The sequence below is a fragment of the Neoarius graeffei genome, chromosome 7, assembly GCF_027579695.1.
Source record: "Neoarius graeffei isolate fNeoGra1 chromosome 7, fNeoGra1.pri, whole genome shotgun sequence".
NCBI lineage: Eukaryota > Metazoa > Chordata > Actinopteri > Siluriformes > Ariidae > Neoarius > Neoarius graeffei.
In genome coordinates this window covers 42,862,033-42,884,811 of record NC_083575.1, presented here as the reverse complement: position 1 = coordinate 42,884,811, position 22,779 = coordinate 42,862,033, and the positions used below count along the sequence as shown (strand labels likewise).

Here is a 22,779-nt window from a genome sequence, read left to right as displayed (position 1 = left end):
ATCACAAATATCCAGTTTCAAGCTGACAATAATAAACATAATTTAGAGGTATAATTTAGTGTGTACAGCCCCGATTCCAAAAAAGTTGGGACAAAGTACAAATTGTAAATAAAAATGGAATGCAATGATGTGGAAGTTTCAAAATTCCATATTTTATTCAGAATAGAACATAGATGACATATCAAATGTTTAAACTGAGAAAATGTATCATTTAAAGAGAAAAATTAGGTGATTTTAAATTTCATGACAACAACACATCTCGGGCGGCACGGTGGTGTAGTGGTTAGCGCTGTCGCCTCACAGCAAGAAGGTCCTGGGTTCGAGCCCCGGGGCCGGCGAGGGCCTTTCTGTGTGGAGTTTGCATGTTCTCCCCGTGTCCGCGTGGGTTTCCTCCGGGTGCTCCGGTTTCCCCCACAGTCCAAAGACATGCAGGTTAGGTTAACTGGTGACTCTAAATTGACAGTAGGTGTGAATGTGAGTGTGAATGGTTGTCTGTGTCCATGTGTCAGCCCTGTGATGACCTGGCGACTTGTCCAGGGTGTACCCCGCCTTTCACCCGTAGTCAGCTGGGATAGGCTCCAGCTTGCCTGTGACCCTGTAGAAGGATAAAGCGGCTAGAGATAATGAGATGAGATGAGACAACACATCTCAAAAAAGTTGGGACAAGGCCATGTTTACCACTGTGAGACATCCCCTTTTCTCTTTACAACAGTCTGTAAATGTCTGGGGACTGAGGAGACAAGTTGCTCAAGTTTAGGGATAGGAATGTTAACCTATTCTTGTCTAATGTAGGATTCTAGTTGCTCAACTGTCTTAGGTCTTTTTTGTCGTATCTTCCGTTTTATGTTTTCTATGGGTGAAAGATCTGGACTGCAGGCTGGCCAGTTCAGTACCCGGACCCTTCTTCTATGCAGCCATGATGCTGTAATTGATGCAGTATGTGGTTTGGCATTGTCATGTTGGAAAATGCAAGGTCTTCCCTGAAAGAGACGTCGTCTGGATGGGAGCATATGTTGCTCGAGAACCTTTCAGCATTGATGGTGTCTTTCCAGATGTGTAAGCTGCCCATGCCACACGCACTAATGCAACCCCATACCATCAGAGATGCAGGCTTCTGAACTGAGCACTGATAACAACTTGGGTCGTCCTTCTCCTCTTTAGTCTGAATGACACGGCGTCCCTGATTTCTATAAAGAACTTCAAATTTTGATTCGTCTGACCACAGAACAGTTTTCCACTTTGCCACAGTCCATTTTAAATGAGCCTTGGCCCAGAGAAGACGTCTGCGCTTCTGGATCATGTTTAGATACGGCTTCTTCTTTGAACTATAGAGTTTTAGCTGGCAACGGCAGATGGCATGGTGAATTGTGTTCACAGATACTGTTCTCTGGAAATATTCCTGAGCCCATTTTGTGATTTCCAATACAGATGCATGCCTGTATGTGATGCAGTGCCGTCTAAGGGCCCGAAGATCACGGGCACCCAGTATGGTTTTCCGGCCTTGACCCTTACGCACAGAGATTCTTCCAGATTCTCTGAATCTTTTGATGATATTATGCACTGTAGATGATGATGTGTTCAAACTCTTTGCAATTTTACACTGTCGAACTCCTTTCTGATATTGCTCCACTATTTGTCGGCGCAGAATTAGGGGGATTGGTGATCCTCTTCCCATCTTTACTTCTGAGATCCGCTGCCACTCCAAGATGCTCTTTTTATACCCAGTCATTTTAATGACCTACACTGTAAAAAGTGATTTTGGAGAGTGGTAAATATAATCTAAGCAAACCAGATAAAATTTACTCGATTATTGCAGTCAGCCAAGGAATATTTAGGAACCATCTGAAAGTCTTTTTGGGGGGTACATCTTACCTTCTCCGAATAAGTAATGGTTACTAAGTGATATTAATTACTTTTGATTAGTAATTATCAGGTATAACCTACGGTACTAGCAAACAAGAGATAATTTTACCCAATGTCAATGAGAAAGTAGCTGTTGAATAGATACATAAATGGGAGGTAAATTTTACCCAATTTATTTAAGTATTTCATACAGTAGCTTTTTATTTCAGTTATTTTATACTCAATATATGGAATTAAATCTACCCCAAACAAGTCAATGCAAATTGTTACCTCAGATTTATTGGGTAAATTCTATAGGTTACTTTTTTCAGTGTATTGCCAATTGACCTAATGAGTTGCAATTTGGTCCTCCAGCTGTTCCTTTTTTGTACCTTTAACTTTTCCAGCCTCTTAGTTGCCCCTGTCCCAACTTTTTTTGAGATGTGTTGCTGTCATGAAATTTCAAATGAGCCAATATTTGGCATGAAATTTCAAAATGTCTCACTTTCGACATTTGATATGTTGTCTATGTTCTATTGTGAATGCAATATCAGTTTTTGAGATTTGTAAATTATTGCATTCCATTTTTATTTACAATTTGTACTTTGTCCCAACTTTTTTGGAATCGGGGTTGTACTTCACCTCACTGTGTGTTCACTGTGTGCATTTCACTAATTCACGATTGGAATAAATGCAGAGACCAAATTTCCCATTAAATAGCATCTCATTAATGGAATGTTTTTGGAGCGTCGGAGCAGCAAACCCCTTCTGACGCCACTGATGATCCCGAGGAGGCCATGACTACTGAAGGGACAGGTAGAGGATGGTCTAACAGTTATTTATTTAAACTTAGATAGTTATTTGTAATGTAAAAGATAACATAGAGATATATGATAAATATATGTTAAATTGTTCAGACATTCAGAAAGATGTCAGCACGATAGCCTAATTTATTTTGACAAATGGAGACAAATAGCCTAAATCACTATCAATTTTACACAATCACAATATAGGCTAAATTGGGGTGGTGGACTTCAAGCATGTTACGTTATTCAGCAAAATAGGCTAACCCTTAATTAATGTTTTTGTAGCCTCAGAGCAGCAGATAAGCCAGTCTGATCCTGCTGTTGAACCAAGTAGGCACGGAGAGGCCAAGACTACAGAGGCAACAGGTAGAGAGAATAAAAGTCAACTAAAAAAACTATTTTATGTAAGAAAATGCACACAGAACAGATGTGATAGACAGATAGTTTCTAAATGATACCCAGTACCCAGATATTCAGAATGCTGATAATGCTTTAAAATCAGCCCAATTGAAATAGGTAAACATTGTTTAATCAATAATTATCTCTGTCCATGATCACAGTGTATATGCTCTATATGCTATATAATACAGGTGAGTCAGATGCTGAGAGGGAAGAGTCCAGTGAGACAGCAGCAGTGCAGCAGGAGGTCCCACAGATTCAGGCAGCTGCTAGTGTCGATGAGCCTCTTGGAGGCCTTCATGTTAATGTACACAGAGAAGGAAATTCTCATGTCTATAGACAATGACACCATTATTAATAAAGTTGCAGAAACCAGTGCACTGCTTAGGAGGCTTTTGATGCTGTAGGTAGCCTACTAAATATGCATGTAGTCAAGCTACTTAAGACTTTAGTGTAAATCTAAACAATAACAATAGAGCAATGGGAAGAAAAATGCAATTTTAATTTCAAATTATTTTAATTACAAATTATTGCTCCTGTACAAAGGTAAATAATATGTTTTCATCTTTATCACATTTTTTTACCTTTTAAATATTTATCTGATTTAAATTTGAATTAAACATATTGTTTAAGTGAAATGCTTTCTGTTAACTTACCAACGTATGCCTGAACTATAATCAATAAAAAGGCATTGTAAGAGCTAGCTGCTGTTTCATTTATTCAAAGTCCTCCTCCATGGAAAAGTGGGCTGGATTTGGGCATGAAACTCCCGGGCTGAAAAAGGGGCCCACTCTGGCCCTGTGTATATATTTAATATTTTTCCCCCTCCACATCTGGGAGGGCGGCGCCCAAGCGCCCCCTATGGGCCAGCCGCCACTGTCCCCGTGTCTATGTGGGTTTCTTCCAGGTGCTCTGGTTTCCCCCACCATCCAGAGACGGTGTGTAGTTAGGGTAACTGGCTACTCTAAATTTCTCATTGTGTGAATGGTTGTTTGTCTGGCGAAGCTGCGACAGGCCTAGCAAACCAGCGGTAGATGAAGTGTGCTCACGATAGACGCAGACAGCCTTGTAAGAGGTGGGCAACTGACGGGCCAATTGGCCCACAGGGCGTTGACAGTAGATAGATAGAAAGAAATGAGCACACCTCAATACTAAGCTAATTCCAACAGAAAGAACCCTGACCATCTTTCACTCAATCACAGAGCACGCAACTTTCTGATCTTCACCAAAGAAAGCACTGAAAGACTAACTAGATTTATTTTTGAGGTGGATATACAGTTAGGTCCATAAATATTTGGACAGACATTTTTCTAATTTTGGTTCTGTACATTACCACAATGAATTTTGAACAAAACAATTCAGATGCAGTTGAAGTTCAGACTTTCAGCTTTAATTCAGTGAGTTGAACAAAATGATTGCATACAAATGTGAGGAACTGAAGCATTTTTTAAACACAATCCCTTCATTTCAGGGGCTCAAAAGTAATTGGACAAATTAAATAATTGTAAATAAAATGTTCATTTCTAATACTTGGTTGAAAACCCTTTGTTGGCAATGACTGCCTGAAGTCTTGAACTCATGGACATCACCAGACGCTGTATTTCCTCCTTTTTAATGCTCTGCCAGGCCTTTACTGCAGCGGTTTTCAGTTGCTGTTTGTTTGTGGGCCTTTCTGTCTGAAGTTTAGTCTTTAACAAGTGAAATGCATGCTCAATTGGGTTGAGATCAGGTGACTGACTTGGCCATTCAAGAATATTCCACTTCTTTGCTTGAATAAACTCCTGGGTTGCTTTGGCTTTATGTTTTGCGTCACTGCCCATCTGTATTATGAAACGCCGGCCAATCAGTTTGGCTGGATTTGAGCACACAGTATGTCTCTGAATACCTCAGAATTCATCCGGCTGCTTCTGTCCTGTGTCACATCATCAATAAACACTAGTGACCCAGTGCCACTGGCAGCCATGCATGCCCAAGCCATCACACTGCCTCTGCCATGTTTTACAGATGATGTGGTATGCTTTGGATCATGAGCTGTACCACGCCTTCGCCATACTTTTTTCTTTCCATCATTCTGGTAGAGGTTGATCTTGGTTTCATCTGTCCAAAGAATGTTCTTCCAGAACTGTGCTGGCTTTTTTAGATGTTTTTTAGCAAAGTCCAATCTAGCCTTTTTATTCTTGAGGCTTATGAGTGGCTTGCACCATGCAGTGAACCCTCTGTATTTACTTTCATGCAGTCTTCTCTTCATGGTAGATTTGGATATTGATATGCCTACCTCCTGGAGAGTGTTGTTCACTTGGTTGGCTGTTGTGAAGGGGTTTCTCTTCACCATGGAAATTATTCTGCGATCATCCACCACTGTTGTCTTCTGTGGGCATCCAGGTCTTTTTGCATTGATGAGTTCACCAGTGCTTTCTTTCTTTCTTTCTTTCTTTCTCTCTCTCTCAGGATGTACCAAACTGTAGATTTTGCCACTCCTAATATTGTAGCAATTTCTCGGATGGGTTTTTTCTGTTTTCGCAGCTTAAGGATGGCTTGTTTCACCTGCATGGAGAGCTCCTTTGACCGCATGTTTTCTTCACAGCAAAATCTTCCAAATGCAAGCACCACACCTCAAATCAACTCCAGGTCTTTTATCTGCTTAATTGAAAATGACATAACGAAGGAATTGCCCACACCTGCCCATGAAATAGTCTCATCTCATCTCATTATCTCTAGCCGCTTTATCCTGTTCTACAGGGTCGCAGGCAAGCTGGAGCCTATCCCAGCTGACTACGGGCGAAAGGCGGGGTACACCCTGGACAAGTCGCCAGGTCATCACAGGGCTGACACATAGACACAGACAACCATTCACACTCACATTCACACCTACGGTCAATTTAGAGTCACCAGTTAACCTAACCTGCATGTCTTTGGACTGTGGGGGAAACCGGAACACCTGGAGGAAACCCACGCGGGCACGGGGAGAACATGCAAACTCTGCACAGAAAGGCCCTCGCTGGCCACAGGGCTCAAACCCGGACCTTCTTGCTGTGAGGCAACAGCGCTAACCACTACACCACCGTGCCGCCCCCATTATATAATTATAACTTGAATATGTTTCAGTAAACAGGTAAAAAAACAAAATTTGTGTCAGTGTCCAAATACTGTATATATGGACCTAACTGTATAGCAATATCCATCTGTCCATTATCTATTCCACTTGTCCATCAGGGTTGCGGGGGAAGCTGGAGCCAATCTTAGCTGACTTTGGGTGAGAAGAGGGATGTGTGAGCTATGCATGTGGGGTGGAGATTGAGTGAGGTGTTTTCTGATGTAAATTTATGTTTTCTGGCTGTAAATACATTCAAAGACTATGGAATGCCATCTGAGACCACACTGTAAAAAATGATTTGTTGTTTTAACTTAAAAAAGTTAGTGCAAGGGTTGCCTTAAAAGGATAGTTCGGGATTTTTGACATGAATCTGTATGGCATCCCCATCAATAGTGTCGTGCAAACACACTGACTTACCCCTGACAGCATCCTGTGAGTCCAGTTCTTGTCCAGTTTTGGTCCAGACGAAAGTAGTCCGGCAAGTTTGTTGGGGTCACGAAAGTAAAACGTTTTTTGTCTCAAAACAGTATGTGTTCAAAAGAGTGATATATTTGCATCACAAAACCGTTGTCAAATAAAAAGTCAGACCTCGAAATCGCTTGGCACTATTTTCTCTCCCTTCTTATCACTGCGCGCTGCCGCCAGGTGACAGCGAAACGCAGACCCACTAAGCTGGTGGGAGACCAAGGCTGCACTCGATCCACGGCTTACACACGTCATGGCACGGAGGATGTGTATAGTGGCAGCATCTGTCCCCCCAGAGAGGATCTTTTCAAAAGCAGGACAGATTATAACAGAGGAGAAATAGAATCAGAATTAACTAGTTAATTGCAGCAATTAAAGGAATAGGTAGGAAAAGGAAGGCGCAAAGACACCGCGCAGCGCCTGAAAACGGGTTTTCAGGCGCTGCGCACCCGTTTTCAGGCGCTGCGCGGTGTCTTTGCGCCTGCAGCGGTGCTTTGCCTGTGCTGTGGCTGAAAATAGTTCCAGATATAAATTGGTCTAGTAAATCCCTTCGTGTTAATTTGCATTGATATGTGTACTCGATGTGAATGTACAAGTCATGAGAAATAATTATAAAAAATCTTCCAAAAGAGCCGGCTCCTTATAGTAAGAAGAGCCAAAAGAGCCGAAATTCCCATCACTAAAACAATGAATGAAACAGCCGTGGCTGTCATCTGGCGGCAGCGCGCAGTGATAAGAAGGGAGAGAAAATAGTGCCAAGCGATTTCAAGGTCTGACTTTTTATTTGGCAACGGTTTTGTGATGCAAATATATCACTCTTTTGAACACATACTGTTTTGAGACGAAAAACGTTTTACTTTTGTGACCCCAACAAACTTGCCGGACTACTTTCGTCTGGACCAAAACTGGACAAGAACTGGACTCACAGGATGCTGTCAGGGGTAAGTCAGTGTGTTTGCACGACACTATTGATGGGGATGCCATACAGATTCATGTCAAAAATCCCGAACTATCCCTTTAAGGGCTGCCTTAAAATTTTGAGTTCACTGAAATTAATATAGTAAGTTCACAACAATTTAACTTACTATGTGAATTCCAGTGAACTCAAAATTTTAAGGCAGCCCTTGCACTAACTTTTTTAAGTTAAAACAACAAATTTTTTTTTACAGTGCAATATTAAATGTATAAATATAACAATTAATTGTATCCTATATTTAAAGCTAAAGCGAGGTCAATGGAGGAGACTGCATTTTAATCAGAGATAGCTTATCTTGAGGAATGAATATTTTATGGATAAATTTTATGGATAATAGCACTTAAAGTGAGCTGTAGTTGTATGCAAAATAACAAGATGTGCTGGATTTAAGACGTGATAAACTGCTATTTTACAAGCTGCCAAACAATAAGGGTGGAACCCGTTGTAGTACGGTATGTCTTCTGTTGAATGTTTTCTGCCACCACCATTTGTGCCCCTGGCCTGTGGACCACCTCAAAGTTGAAAGGCTGGAGGGCTAGATACCAACAGTTGATCCGTGTATTGGTATCTTTCATGCGGTGGAGCCACTGGAGCGGGGCATGATCGGAACAGAGGGTGAAAGAGTGCCCCAGCAGATAGTACCAGAGGGTGATGACTGCCCACTCGATAGCCAGACACTCCTTCTCTGTGGTGCTGTACTGATTTTCTCGCATCAAGAGCTTGTGGCTGATGTACAGCACCAGGCATTCCTCTCCCTCCACCTTCTGGGACAGAACGGCCCTCAGCCCTCTGTCCAATGCATCTGCCTGCAAAATAAAAGGGAGAGAGAAGTCAGGGGAGTGTAAAAGTGGCCTCCACACAGTGCAGCCTTTACCCTAGTGAACGCCTGTTGGCACTGCTCTGTCCACTAGACCGGATCTGGTGCTCCCTTTTTAGTGAAATCAGTCAGCGGGCTGGCAACATCCGAATAATTAGGTATAAACCTGTGATAGTAGCCAGCCAGCACCAGCAACTGTCTCACCCCCTTTTTGGTCTTGGGCCTTGGGCAGGCTGCAATCGCTGCAGTCTTGTCAATTTGAGGACGCACCTGCTCATGACCCAAGTGGAAACTCAGATACCATACTTTCACCCACCCAGTTGGCTAACCTGAAGAAGTTTGCATGAGGCCTGAATGCCTCCACAACTCCAGGACAGCCCTGAGGTGTTTTAGGTGCCACAGCCAATCATTATATATAACATTAATGTCATCTAGGTAGGCAGCATAGGTGGCATGCAGACAGAGGATTTTGTCCATGAACTGCTGGAACGTTGCATGAGCGCCAAATAACCCGAAAGGAAGGATGATGAATTGATGTAAGTCAAACAGTGTGGAAAAAAGCTGTTTTTTCTCGGGATAGAGGAGTCAAGGGGATCTGCCAATATCCCTTTGTCAAATCCAGTGTCGAATAAAAGTGAGCAGCGCCTAACTGATCAAGCAACTCATCAATGCAAGACATTGGATACGCATCGAATTTAGACACCACGTTCTCGTACTGTGAACAACAGGGGCTTGAGCCATTTATCCCAATTAAGTGTAGATTCACTTACAGACTTACGAATCAAGTTTTATAGAGTTTGGTTAAACTGTTTGACCAAATCGTGTGTCTGTGGGTGATAAATGCTGGTGTGGATGGATTTAACCCCCAATAACTCAGCCTTCCCACAGTGTGCATGACATGTATGTAGTGCCTTGGTCACTCAGGATTTCTTTGGGAATCCCGACTTGGGAGATAATTTAAACAGTGACTCTGCCACATTGTGTGCTGAAATGTTGCCCAACGGGACTGCTTCTGGGTATAGCATTGCATTAGTCCACTAGGATTAAATAGTGATACCCTCATGCAGACCGATCTAATGGCCCAATGAGATCCATACCAATTCTTTCGAAGGGGGTCTCGATCAGGGGAAGAGAGTGCAAATGCACTTTGGAGTGGTTGCTGGATTCATTTGTGGCATGCCGCACACCTCCACGATTCCCTGGCCAATAGAACCGGGCCATTATTTGAGCTAGTGTCTTATCCTGACTTGGGTGTCCAGCCATAGGGTTAAAAGTAGGCCACATGGAATACGAGTTCCATGCAGATCTTTGGAATTAATAACTGGGTTACATTCTCACAGGGGCGGCATGGTGATGTAGTGGTTAGCACTGTCGCCTCACAGCAAGAAGGTCCGGGTTCGAGCCCCGTGGCTGGCGAGGGCCTTTCTGTGCGGAGTTTGCATATTCTCCCCGTGTCTGCGTGGGTTTCCTCCAGGTGCTCCGGTTTCCCCCACAGTCCAAAGACATGCAGGTTAGGTTAACTGGTGACTCTAAATTGACCGTAGGTGTGAATGCGAGTGTGAATGGTTGTCTGTGTCTATGTGTCAGCCCTGTGATGACCTGGCGACTTGTCAAGGGTGTACCCCGCCTTTCGCCCATAGTCAACTGGGATAGGCTCCAGCTTGCCTGCGACCCTGTAGAACAGGATAAAGTGGCTAGAGATAATGAGATGAGATAATAATACAATCATTGGTAACTTATACACTCCTACATGAACCACATCAATAGCCAGGTTTTCCAGGAGTGCAGACTAAGTTACCTAGTGATTGATTATTTTCCCAGTCGATGTGCACATAGTTAGCACTGTCGCCTCACAGCAAGAAGGTCCTGGGTTCAAGCCCTGTGGCCAACGAGAGCCTTTCTGTGTGGAGTTTGCATGTTCTCTCTGTGTTTGCATGGGTTTCCTCTGGGTGCTCCGGTTTCTCCCACAGTCCAAAGACATGCAGGTTAGGTTAATTGGTGGCTCTAAATTGACCGTAGGTGAGAATGTGAATGGTTGTTTGTCTCTATGTGTTAGCCCTGCGATGATCTGGAGACTTGTCCAGGATGTACCCCACCTCTCGCCCATAGTCAGCTGGGATAGGCTCCAGCTTGCCTGCGACCCTGTACAGGATAAGCAGCTACAGATAATGGATGGATGTGCACATAGCCACATTTATAAATATGCAGACCACAAAGATGTTCAAAACCTGTACAGTGTACAAAAGTTAGCCCATAAAGCATGTAATGGCATACAGTGGTATAATATAAAATGGCAGGTGAGCCTTGCTTGTATGTAGGATACAGGCCAGGGGGAGGCAAATGTATTGCCCAGAGTAGAAAGAGAAATGTAAATAAACCCCTCACTGAGGCCATACTGGCAGGCATTTGGTGGATAATTTGCTCAGTGGTAATTTGGTCTTCTAGAGTGTTGTATGTGAGAAGACCCTTGAGGACCCCAGGCAGGCTGACTAACATAGACTCTGAGTCATTGAGGACAGCGTTTAAGAGTAGAAGCTCTATGTATAGAGATAAGAATTGATGTGTTTTCATGCACATAGATACAGTATCCATCGAGGTCATGAATCCTCTGGGTATTAGTGATTTATATTTACTGAAGTACAGCAATAGGAAGAATGGAGATAACTTGTTTCAGTAGAAGCAACGGTCATTGTCCTCGGGTAAAGTGGGTTTGTTTTCTCAGACCTGCTTCACTTTTTTTTTCTTGGCTCCCTTTTTAAATTTTGCTTTATGCACACTTGCAGAATATTTTAGAATGCATTAAAGACAAATACCTACTGTAATCATGTTTGTGTACACATTTCTTTACACTCTTATCTATAACATGCCACCCTTGTCACCCTTTCCAACATCTACTAACACCCCCTCCCTCTGCTGCCTTCCCTTTTCGCTCATTGGCTCTTCTGTTAAGCCCAAATATATTTTTAGGCTGTTATTCCTTCTGAGGGGTGGATACGGCAAGTGAGGGGATAGATATATACAGAACCCCCTTACAACAGAGAACAAAAGTTGTGATTGTTATTCATCTCTTTATTCTTTATGTCCTGTCTTAATTGGCAATTGAGGATTAATATATTTGCATCCTGGAGAGAACAGCTAAATCAAAGTAAGATCTTGAGCTTACCTGAAAATCATATGTTTTTGTGTTTTTCTATTTTTTTTGAAGTGCATCACACTTCACATCATTTCTGTGCTTTGCCAAAAGTATTCAATAAAATGTTTTACACAAATGTTCAAATATATCTGCCTAACCTAACTTCAGAAACTGTCTTTATGCGTTTATGTATCTTCATACAGCAAGATGACAGATGCCATGGTTCAGAAGTTCTCCTTCCCTTTTTCTTCCTCACTGTGCCATGGCCAACCTGATGAACAGCCAGTTGCAGAGCAGAGATCCCACCAAGGCATCAAACAGCTGGACCAAGGAACACTAAAGGCAGCAAAGGACCCAAATAATAATCCAAACCAAAACAACTCAAAACTGGAGTATGAGGACACAGTGTCTGTACCCAAGGTCAGAGAAGCACAAGCTCTCAGCACAGATCCTGACCTCCAGAACATAGATATGGTCTATTCTGTAAATGGCAGTGCTTATTCAGAGCCTCCAGCAAGCACAAACGGCACCATTAAAACCTATTTGACTTCTGATAAACAGAAAAGGGATTCACTATCAATGGAGAATAGGCAGTCAAAAGGCAAGGTTTCCTACAAGACTGTGTTTGAGAAATGGGCAAGCCTGCAATATGAAGAACAACGGCCTAGTACAAAGCGTCAGCTCTCTGCAGAGAGCACAGCAAAGTGTGTGACTGTAAGGAAGAAGAGCACAGTGGAAAGCAATAAAGAAAAGCCAGCAAAGCCTCTCTCACACACTAATCCTGGCATACAGCCCAGGAAAGCTGGTCTACCCATACGCTCCTCCTGTCTGAGGCAGCCAAGAAGACAGCTGTTCAGCAGTACTGGGGTCTTCCACAAAGTAGACACACACGTAATTAGCAAAGGGAGGGAGGTAACACACGCACGCACACACTCGAAGCCAATCAATATTTTTCTTAATAAATGTCTGGTAGCCAAATGCTAGTGTTGAATACATTAAACTATATTTATTAGTACATTGTATTATTGTTGTATTTGAACTATGCCCATACCGAATATTTCACGAAGTGATGATACCCAGTATACACTGAGTTGCCAGTTACTTGCACCTGCTTTGTTGCTACATTCATTTGCCATTTTCACAGGTCCACCTATATGGATAAAGTTTTTAGGCCTATAACAATAGTCACTGTTTCATTGTTACACACACTCAAACACCTTATAATCATCACTAACCAGAAATTACTTGTATGGTGGAGCACTGACATGATGGGCACATGTTACTTGGTATTGCACAGTATCCGTTGCAGCATGGGTTTTTAAATACTGTTTACATTAACTGGTCTCTTTATTAAACACAACTACCATGAATCTAGGATAAAGCCAGGCACTGATGCAAAGATGTAATGGTATGTACTAGCAATGGCTTTATTTATTTTTCCCATGAAAAAAAAATTCAAAGTATGAATTATAATTTCAGACAACCTGATACCTAACATTTTTTACTGATGCATTCTTAGTAACCCCTTTATCATGGTCAGGGTCACAGTGGTTCCAGAGCCCATCCTGGGAAAACTGGATGCAAGGCAGGAGAATTCACCTGGGATGGGACACACATTCACACCGAGATGCAATTTAATAGAGGCAATCCACCTACCTGCATGTGCTTGGATAATGGGAGAAAACTTTTGGAGGTTCCACTGAGAAAACACACTCTGCCATACTACCTAACTAGAGTATACAGACCAATCCCACCACTTCAGTGGAGTGATTAGAATCCTTTACTCCAATCCAATATATTGAATTAATTTCACTGATCTCCTCTAAATCATCAATTTATGTACTAGATCCACTACCTATGTATTTTCACCAAATACCAGTAGAGGCGATAAAATTTCAAAATAAACTCCTCCCTTAGCACTGGCTGAGGGGCCAATATTTTGGAGGCTGTACCTCAGCAACTGAACTCATAGTTTCATAGGAATCATATACATTAAATACTTCAATCAGGATTTAGGCCTTATCACAGCACTGAGACAGCATGGGTTAAAGCAGTAAATTACCTAATATTGGTCTCTGATCAGAGTTGTGTACCCATGACATGATGGGCACATGTTACTTGGTGGTGGTACATGTTGGTTTTTTGAATCATGAGATTAAACATTTTGTTGGGGCTTTGGGATCACCTCAATTTGTAAACATCAAGGAGGAAACCATGACCTAAAGTTTAGAGAAGAAGTTTTGGGACCAAAAGGTCACTGGTTTGATTCTCTGGACCAGCAGGAATGGCTAAAGTGCCCTTAAGAAAGACACCTAACCACCAACTGCTCCCCAGACTGCTCTGGGTATGTTGTACATCACTCTGGATAAGAGTGTCTGCTAAATGCCTGTTATATAATGTAATGTGATATCTCTGTTCATATAAAACTTTGGTGTTCCACAAAGCTATTATTATTATTATTATTATTATTATTATTATTATTATTATTATTATTATTATTATTATATCCTGCCTCTGGGTAGAGTTATTTCTAAATATTCATAAAATAAGCTTTCATTGCTATGCTAATGACACAAAGTTGTACGTTTCTGCAAATCCGAAGAGAGTCACCAGCTTAAATTTCAGGAATGTGTAAAGGACATTAGACACTGGATGCTGAGTAATTTCCTCCTACTTCATTTTGGCAAGACAGAAGTTTACTAGTGCCACAGACAGTTAGAAGTAGGCTTTTTAATTATGTAGTAACACTTGATGACCTTTCAGTTACATCATGCGCAGCGGAGAAAAATCTTGGTGTGATTATTGAATCCATTCTCTCGTTTAAAGCTCAGATAGAAGATATTACTAGGATAGTCTTTTTCCATCTCAAAAATTCATGCTCTTATTATCTCCAATGTGGGCTGTTGTAATGATTTGCTGTCTGGATCTTCCAGTAGGTTCATATCTAAATATATGCACATATAGTAATGTATGCATATAAAGTACCTCAGCCCACAGTACCTGAGTGAAAATTTGGTTGATGATGATCTGCCACATCTGCTTCAATCAAAAGCCACAGGTACTTCCTTGTTAAATAACTTCACACAAAGATCCAAGTTCATGGCATAGAGAGGTTCGGTAAACTTGGGTGTTCTGAGGCAGTTTCCTCCCACTCTCTAATGCGATCTCTTAGGTTTGTGGAGGGGGGAGTAGCCCGACATCGATGTTCCAGTGTGCCCTTGTTGTACATATCTTTTGGCCCTCCTTTTAAGTGGTGCCAACATACAACACCTGACAGAGTTCCTATTTGGATTTACACATACCAAAAAAGTTTACGCCAAAAAGTTTACACCAAAATATAACTTGGCGACCATAGACTTACACATTTTAAGATCACCTGATGTGATTATAAATACTGCAGAATCCCTTGACTCTGCTCATGATATGATCACACCAAACATTCCTTCAACATGTCTAGCACTCTTTGGCTTTCTTTTATCTCACTGTTTACTATAATGATCAAATTCCCACTCTCCCTTTTAAATCTTCAGGTTTCTTTCTCATGTCATCTCAAAAAGTTATTCATTAAAATTTAGATCTACATCCAGATTTCTGTGCTGGTGTCTACTGTTATAAAATAAAATGTATTTCAAGGTTTAGTTTTGTGTTCAGTTTTGATTTGTGTTCATATCTGTGTACAGTTACAGAACAGCTTGTTTTAATTGTCCCTTTGCCCTTCATCAGTGCTCAGTTTCTGACCACTGCACTGCTACTGGCTGGATATTTTCATTAGTGAACTCTTCTCAACCCAGTGCTGTTGTGTCTGAGACACTCATCTCAGCATTACACACACTAGCATGTCACTATCATGACAGTGTCACTGCTGTGCTATGAACGGTCCACCACCAAAATAATACCTGATCATTAAAAGTACTATGGTGGTCCCTTTTCAACAGCTATTACTATTGCCCTGCAAAACGCACCTTATCAGTCGGTGTGCCTGATGACCAGGGTGAAAAATACTTCAGTAATTGTACTTCATTACTCTACTTAAGTATTATTTTGGCATTTTTTACTTTGTATATGATTGAAACTGACGACTTTGACTCTTGGCTAATTTCATATCCAAGAAAATAACTTCCTTTTTACTCCTAACATTTTTATTTATACTCATTACAAATCACAAAGGATTCTTTTTGCATCCATCCAATGACTGTACGCTGTATATCCATGGAATGGGCCTGGTTTAGCATCCAATCATTTCAGTTTTAAGTTTAAATCAATGTAGAAAAAAAATATCAAGAATTCTGCCAGTTAATAATCTGCATTGACCTTCTCATGCTACACAGTGTAGTTAACAATATGGATATCTATGTGTTTCAATGTTTCAATATGCTGAAGTAAGCAAAGACATGTATAACATGAGGTGTTTCATTGGCCTCCCAAGAAAGCATGAACTCCATCTAATTTGAAAAAGCATGTTGAGGTATGTTTAGCTAATTTCTGAACATAAGATGCTATATTGTGAAAGAGGGTTTAACTAGCATTGATTCCAGTGTCTAACATCATTGGTTAGGGAGCAGGTGAAATTCTCGCCAACAGTAAATTTTGGTTATTTACAGGATATTTCCCTACTGATTGATTCATTAACAAACAATGTCAGGTTAATCATTTAATATGACCAGCATGCTTACAGAGATTAGATGATGTTTTCAGGCAAAACAGAAAAATGAAAATGATTTACTGGCAGTTTGAGGTAAAAAGTAAAACTTCAGTACATTTAAAAGTGGCAACTTGTTTTACTTTGTCTTGAGTGCATTCCTAGCTGGATGCTTCCACGTATAATTGAATACAAATTTGACACATTGTCTATACTTTGCATTTACTCAGTACTTTTCCCATCCCTGCCTGGCAATGTGTGTAGCTACATAGAACAAGTTGTACCGCCAACTCAGTGAAAGCATTCATAATTGTTGATATAATCAAAATATCAAGTGATTCATAGAAACAATGGCATACCGAAATGATGGTTTTCTTCCAGACAGAGGCATGTCTAGTGTCTAGACTTGCTTTAATTTCTAGGTAGAATTTCTGAACAGCGCAATGAAATAAGCTTTAATATTATTGTCTAATTAATCAATATAATGATAAATGATCTCAGTTCTTATGTATATTTCAGCTGAAAGAGCAGGGAGTGTTCTCACCTCAGAGCATTGCTCGCAAAATTACACAGGGGGCCAGAAATGAGTTAGAAAAAATCAGGGCCATATGGGTCTGGCTCTGCCATAATATTGGTAAGCACACACACACACTTTCACTGAAACAGGAAGAGAATCTAAACATTAAGTGAACAGCTGAAACATTTGAGTTGCTTTTATTTTCTTGAATGGAGCAAACAGTGCATGTAGTAAGCACAAGTACTGTAACATAAAATCATAAAAATGTATGATGCATGGGGCTCCAGGAATATATTGTGTGCTTGTGTGTGCAGAATATGATTTGGATGGGTACCTCGGTCTTTCCCCAAAGCTCTGCACCCCAGAGGAAGTCATTAAGGAGGGCCGAGGAGTATGCAGTGGATTTTCCAGCATCTGTCTGGAGATGTGCAGGTGACAAACACAAAGACTGCTAACATGAAGAATGTTGGGACTGTGATGGTGATGGACAAGCCATCTCAGTGACCACTTCACATTCTCTTATAAATATGCCATACCTTTTTCAGCAACAATGCATACAATGGAGTAATAACATACAGTATAATATTTTAATGCTAATAAAATCATTCAGTGGCCACTCTTGCCCATTCATGGGAGGCTTTGTTCTCTCAATTTCTCTCAATTCCGTGTGCATTAGCATTAGAGCAGTGTACCATGAGACCATAAATATTTTGAGTTCACCTGAAGTATCGACTGAGCTGAACTTGTTTTCTCTTTGTATTCCTCAGAGAAGTTGGTCTTCAGTGTGAGGAGGTGAGTGGGTACAGTAAGGGCCTTGGGCACTGGCCTGGGCACAGGCTAGCTGATAAGCCTTCTGACCACATGTGGAATGCTGTGTGGGTGAAGGGGCAGTGGGGGCTTCTGGATGCCTGTTGGGGGGCGGGCACTGTCAACATGGACATCAAATCTTTTGTTAAGAGGTTAGACTTCTGTCAGTATGTGCAATAATCACACCTGTAGACAAAATACATGAGCAAACATATGTACAAAGATAAGTGCTAAATACTTACTAACATTGCTATTCATTGCTTGTTTAAAGAGAAGACATGGTAAAAAACTCTGTGTTATGTCTCTTAGATTTGATGATTTTTACTTCCTGACTGAGCCGAGAGAATTTATAAACTCTCATTTTCCTGATGATGAGAACTGGCAACTGCTGGATACTCCAATCTCTCTGGAACAGTTTGAACTGATACCATTAAAGACCTCAGCATTCTATACACTGGGGCTGACCCTTCTACAACCCACACAGTACAAAATAACCACAGGTCACACACCCACACGTACAAATATTTTACACAAAATAAATAGTAATAAAGGAATTAATGTTTGTTCTCACCCACACTCTCAATAATGCAGAGGAGAATAGAAAAAGATTTGCATGTAGAAAAACAGTCAGTGCATAGACATACAGTACAGACTGAGTTAATATCTGGCTCCTTAAAACATTCTCCATAACTCTGGAACCATGCATCAGAGAGGCCTGAAATAACATTCTTCTTCTGTTTGTGAAGTTATTGTGTGCATTAAAGATTAAAGGATCTCAGGGGAAAGAGAACCAATATGTTATTGTTACTAAAATTTCCTGAAACAGTGACAGAATACCTTCTGCACACAGCAAAGGATACAAATATATAAACACTGAAAGGAAAATGCAAAAGTGAAAACAAATAACTCCCTTACCACCAACATAGTTTCCATACAGACATTGTAAGAAATGCTATGAGTGGAGGACAATTCACCCCACCCTAATTGTACAGTTTATTATTATTATTATTATTATTATTATTATTATTATCCATCCATTATCTGTAGCTGCTTATCCTGTCCTACAGAGTCGCAGGCAAGCTGGAGCCTATCCCAGCTGACTACGGGCGAAAGGCGGGGTACACCCTGGACAAGTCGCCAGGTCATCACAGGGCTGACACATAGACACAGACAACCATTCACACTCACATTCACACCTACAGTCAATTTAGAGTCACCAGTTAACCTAACCTGCATGTCTTTGGACTGTGGGGGAAACCGGAGCACCCGGAGGAAACCCACGCGGACACTGGGAGAGCGTGCGAACTCCACACAGAAAGGCCCTTGTCGGCCGCTGGGCTCGAACCCAGGACCTTCTTGCTGTGAGGCAACAGTGCTAACCACTACACCACCATGCTGCCCCCTATTATTATTAGTAGTAGTATTAGTAGTCGTAGTAGTCTTGGTTTAGGCAACTCCTTCCAAAACTGAGATTGTCTAGTTTGAACACTGAACCTGACTAAGAAGCCTTTAATATTTTGTAAAATCTTTTTCTGTTTCCCACAGACGATGGGGAGACAACTGTGTCTGTAAGCTCATGCAGACGGTTGACCTTTGCCTACGAGCTCAGGCAGCAGGACCCGGAGACAGGAGCTGCAGGACAGAATGAGGTCGATGGCTCTTGTGGTTTGCTGTCAGTGACACAGCAGGGCATGAGTCTTCGTCTGCTGCCACCAGAGCCAGGAGCCTATGAGCTGAAGCTGTTTGCGCGACCAGAAGATGACACTGGCACTCTCCTCTGGGTCTGTACTCTGGAGCTGGAGTGTCCAGCTGTCCAGCAGAGCCAGTCACTGCCTGCTAACCCCTATCTGAGTTGGGGCTTAGGGTACAATGCAGAAGTGCATGGGGTGAAGGGCTGCAGTGTGTCAAACCAAGACCCTTTGGAGGTTTGTGAGAGAGGAGAGTGTGAGGTGGTGCTACACACCTCACGCCCCTTGATGATGGTGTGTGAACTCATACACCCTGAACTTGACTTTGCTCTGGCTAAACGCTGCCTGGCATTGCAAATAGCAGCAGAGCAACTAGTATGCAACGTGCAATGCCCATACAAAGGCTATTACCGTCTTTCTGTGTTTGTGCGTGATTACGATGATGGAAGTGGTTCCTTTCAGAATGTAGGGAATTTCTTGCTGCGATGCAGAGGCTTAGGAGTGAATCAGAACATGCTATACCCCCCTGATCTTAGTCATTGGTGTGGACCAGGAATGCGCACTCAAGCAGCCGGACTGTCTCACTTCAGCCACACAGGAGCATTGGTGAATTTGTCTCAGGGTCGCTGTAATATTACTTTCCACTGTACCTCATCACAACTGCAAATACATGCAGTCCTCAGTGCAGAGTCATATCAGAAGAACAAAGAAAAATTGAATCAAGCCGTCTTTCCACTGTCACGACACATTTTGCTCACGTTCACAGACAGCAAAGTGACAGTGAGCGTGTGTGTACCGCAGCCTGGAGTCTATCGCTTGGGTTTGTATGGACGCACACCCCCTCAGCAAGACTACGCACCACTGTGTGACTACGTGCTACGAAGTGCGTGTGACAGATGTGGAGAACCATTCCCATGTGTGTATTCAGCGTGGGGGAAAGGGTGCGTGCTGTTGGAACCACGTGGAGGTGTGCTGGCTCCACAGAGCTGGGTGTGTTTCCGTGTGCGGGTGCCAGCAGCACGGAGAGTGAGCGTGTTAGCAGAGGAGCAAGTAAATTTAAAAATGAATAAGAGCAGGGTGTGGGAGGGCAAGGCCTTTACAGGGAACCTCCCTCAAATTAAACTGACTGCAGCCACTTCGGACACCAGCGACATGGCTGTGCTCATGACCTTTGATGTCCTCAACCTGGAGAGCAAACTGTGATTGGGGGGGGGGAGAGAAAGTATGTGTGTAAATGTGTGCATGTCTAGTGCATGGCTTGTTTATAGCAAGAAAGTTGCTTGTAATTCTTTTTGGTTTTTTTGTGTTAAATTGTTTGTTTTGCACTGGATGTATCTTCTGAAATGGTTAAGAAAGGCAATTTAAGCATTTCTTAAATACAATAAAGTCAAAACACAAGCATTTTAAATGTCTCTGTTTTTTCAATCCATTTTCTCAGTCGGATCTCTTCTAATGTACTTATGATGGCTGTAAAGGACGATAGACATTTTAAGAGGGTGTGGTACAGCTGTAAAGGACATGTGAGTCACAAAAGGGCTCTTTGCGTGTTTAGCAGCAATATGATTCAAGGCTAGAGTACATGGCCCACTGATGAACAGCTTTTATATGGCATGCCACTTAAAAAGTGCTAAAAAATAGAGTTTAAATATGACCTAAAGCCAGGGATGGACTGGGACCAAAAAACGGCCCTGGACTTTCCCCCCAAATAGGCCCACTATACTATAGTATACTATACTATAGTGCCATAGTAAAGTGCTATAGTGGTACGGTATATTGTCTGTCATAACAAAACCCACACAGATGAACTATTTATGGATTGTTTATTCAAGAACTGAAGAACACCTAATATTCAAGAACGACTAAACATCACTTGCATCTCCTAAACAAAAATGAACATAGACATTGTCTTTTATACTGCTATTTTACAGTCACTTCTATGCTTGCATTTTAAAGAGAAAAAAAAATCTGTATCACTGATATTTATAACTGACTTTGCCAACAATAATTACACTGAGCAGTCATTCTGAATGATGGCTATTAAAGGTTGGTACAATTAGTACAAATCATCCTTTAAACAACATTTGTAGCCTATTCCACAGACATTCCACCACGCACCACAAAAGAGAAGACAAAGATAAATAGTGGCAAAATGGAAAACACTTCTCCCCCTCAAACTTTTGGTTAATGATAGGCTAGAGCTTTGGTTCTCATGAATTATGCAGAGGTGAACATATGAAATCGCGGCCATTTGTGCTTGCCTATCTATTTATAATTGGCTTGCTTGGTAGTTCCGTGTTTGTTTTGACAGCAATAAACCACATATTTCTCATCATCACACCGCAAATCCAGTCAATAGAAGATTGGCCTACTATGAGAGGGGTCTATGAGTGGCCTTTACGTAACCTGTTTTATGCTATGGTTTTATGTCGTTGTCACTTACCGGTACCTCCTCCTTCGGTGAAATTCCCTCAGCTGCCTGCCCCTCATCATGACTATCATCATCAGCATGTGGCTGGCCAGGATGGATGTCCACCTGGTTCTCAGTCTCTCTCGGTGATAACGTGACATGAACGTTACTACTGCTGCCAAAAAGCTCTGTGAGCTTTCTACATTTTGAAGCATCTTCTTCAAGTGACTTCACTTTCTTTTGTTTTAACTTTTCCCATCCACCTTTCTCCTTACGTTCTCTGCTTGCCATCTTTCTGTTACCAGACACTAATGTTACTCTTCTTTGTTGGCTTTTAGGCCTGTGGAATAATGATTGATGGATTAATTATCATGAGCGCCACCTGTTGTTAGTTGATAGACTGAAAATTTTGGTTATTGAATAGGGCCGACGGCCGTAGACCAGACAGCCGTTCCAGACTTTTCCAGAACGCACAGATTGCCAGTCTGCCACTGACTAAAGCTCAGGATATACTGCTTATGTGCCAAAGAACAAAATACTGAAGTGAACATCCATAATCCCTCAGCTCATTGTCTGAGGTTATTGAGTTTGGTAGATCACATTTTACTACTGAAAAACCTTTACTAAAAATATGTTTGTACCAGGGCGGCACGGTGGTGTAGTGGTTAGCGCTGTCGCCTCACAGCAAGAAGGTCCGGGATCGAGCCCTGTGGCCGGCGAGGGCCTTTCTGTGTGGAGTTTGCATGTTCTCCCGGTGTCCGCGTGGGTTTCCTCCGGGTGCTCCGGTTTCCCCCACAGTCCAAAGACATGCAGGTTAGGTTAACTGGTGACTCTAAATTGACCGTAGGTGTGAATGTGAGTGTGAATGGTTGTCTGTGTCTATGTGTCAGCCCTGTGATGACCTGGCGACTTGTCCAGGGTGTACCCCGCCTTTCGCCCGTAGTCAGCTGGGATAGGCTCCAGCTTGCCTGCGACCCTGTAGAACAGGATAAAGCGGCTAGAGATAATGAGATGAGATGCTCGTACCAAGCAAAGAAAAACCAAATGACAAATGAGCAGCATAGTATATGGACTCATCCCAAATAGTAGGAAATGAGAAAGTCTAACTCTTTCCAAATTGGAGTCGTATCTGGTGTCATATTGGCCCAAAGCTCTGCAGGGGCCAGAGGGGACACCCTTGTTTATATGC

General features: G+C 42.0%; 1 protein-coding gene across 1 annotated transcript; it reads left to right on the top strand.

Annotated features, from left to right (window-relative positions):
* The first annotated feature begins 11,739 nt into the window (after positions 1 to 11,739).
* Positions 11,740 to 20,386, top strand: LOC132888853 (lim and transglutaminase domain protein ltd-1-like). Its single transcript, XM_060924947.1, has 6 exons — positions 11,740 to 12,444; positions 16,691 to 16,805; positions 17,003 to 17,120; positions 17,456 to 17,647; positions 17,805 to 17,995; positions 19,041 to 20,386. Exons 1-6 carry the CDS (start codon positions 11,740 to 11,742, stop codon positions 20,384 to 20,386), a joined length of 2,667 nt encoding a protein of 888 aa, XP_060780930.1.
* Positions 20,387 to 22,779: the final 2,393 nt, after the last annotated feature.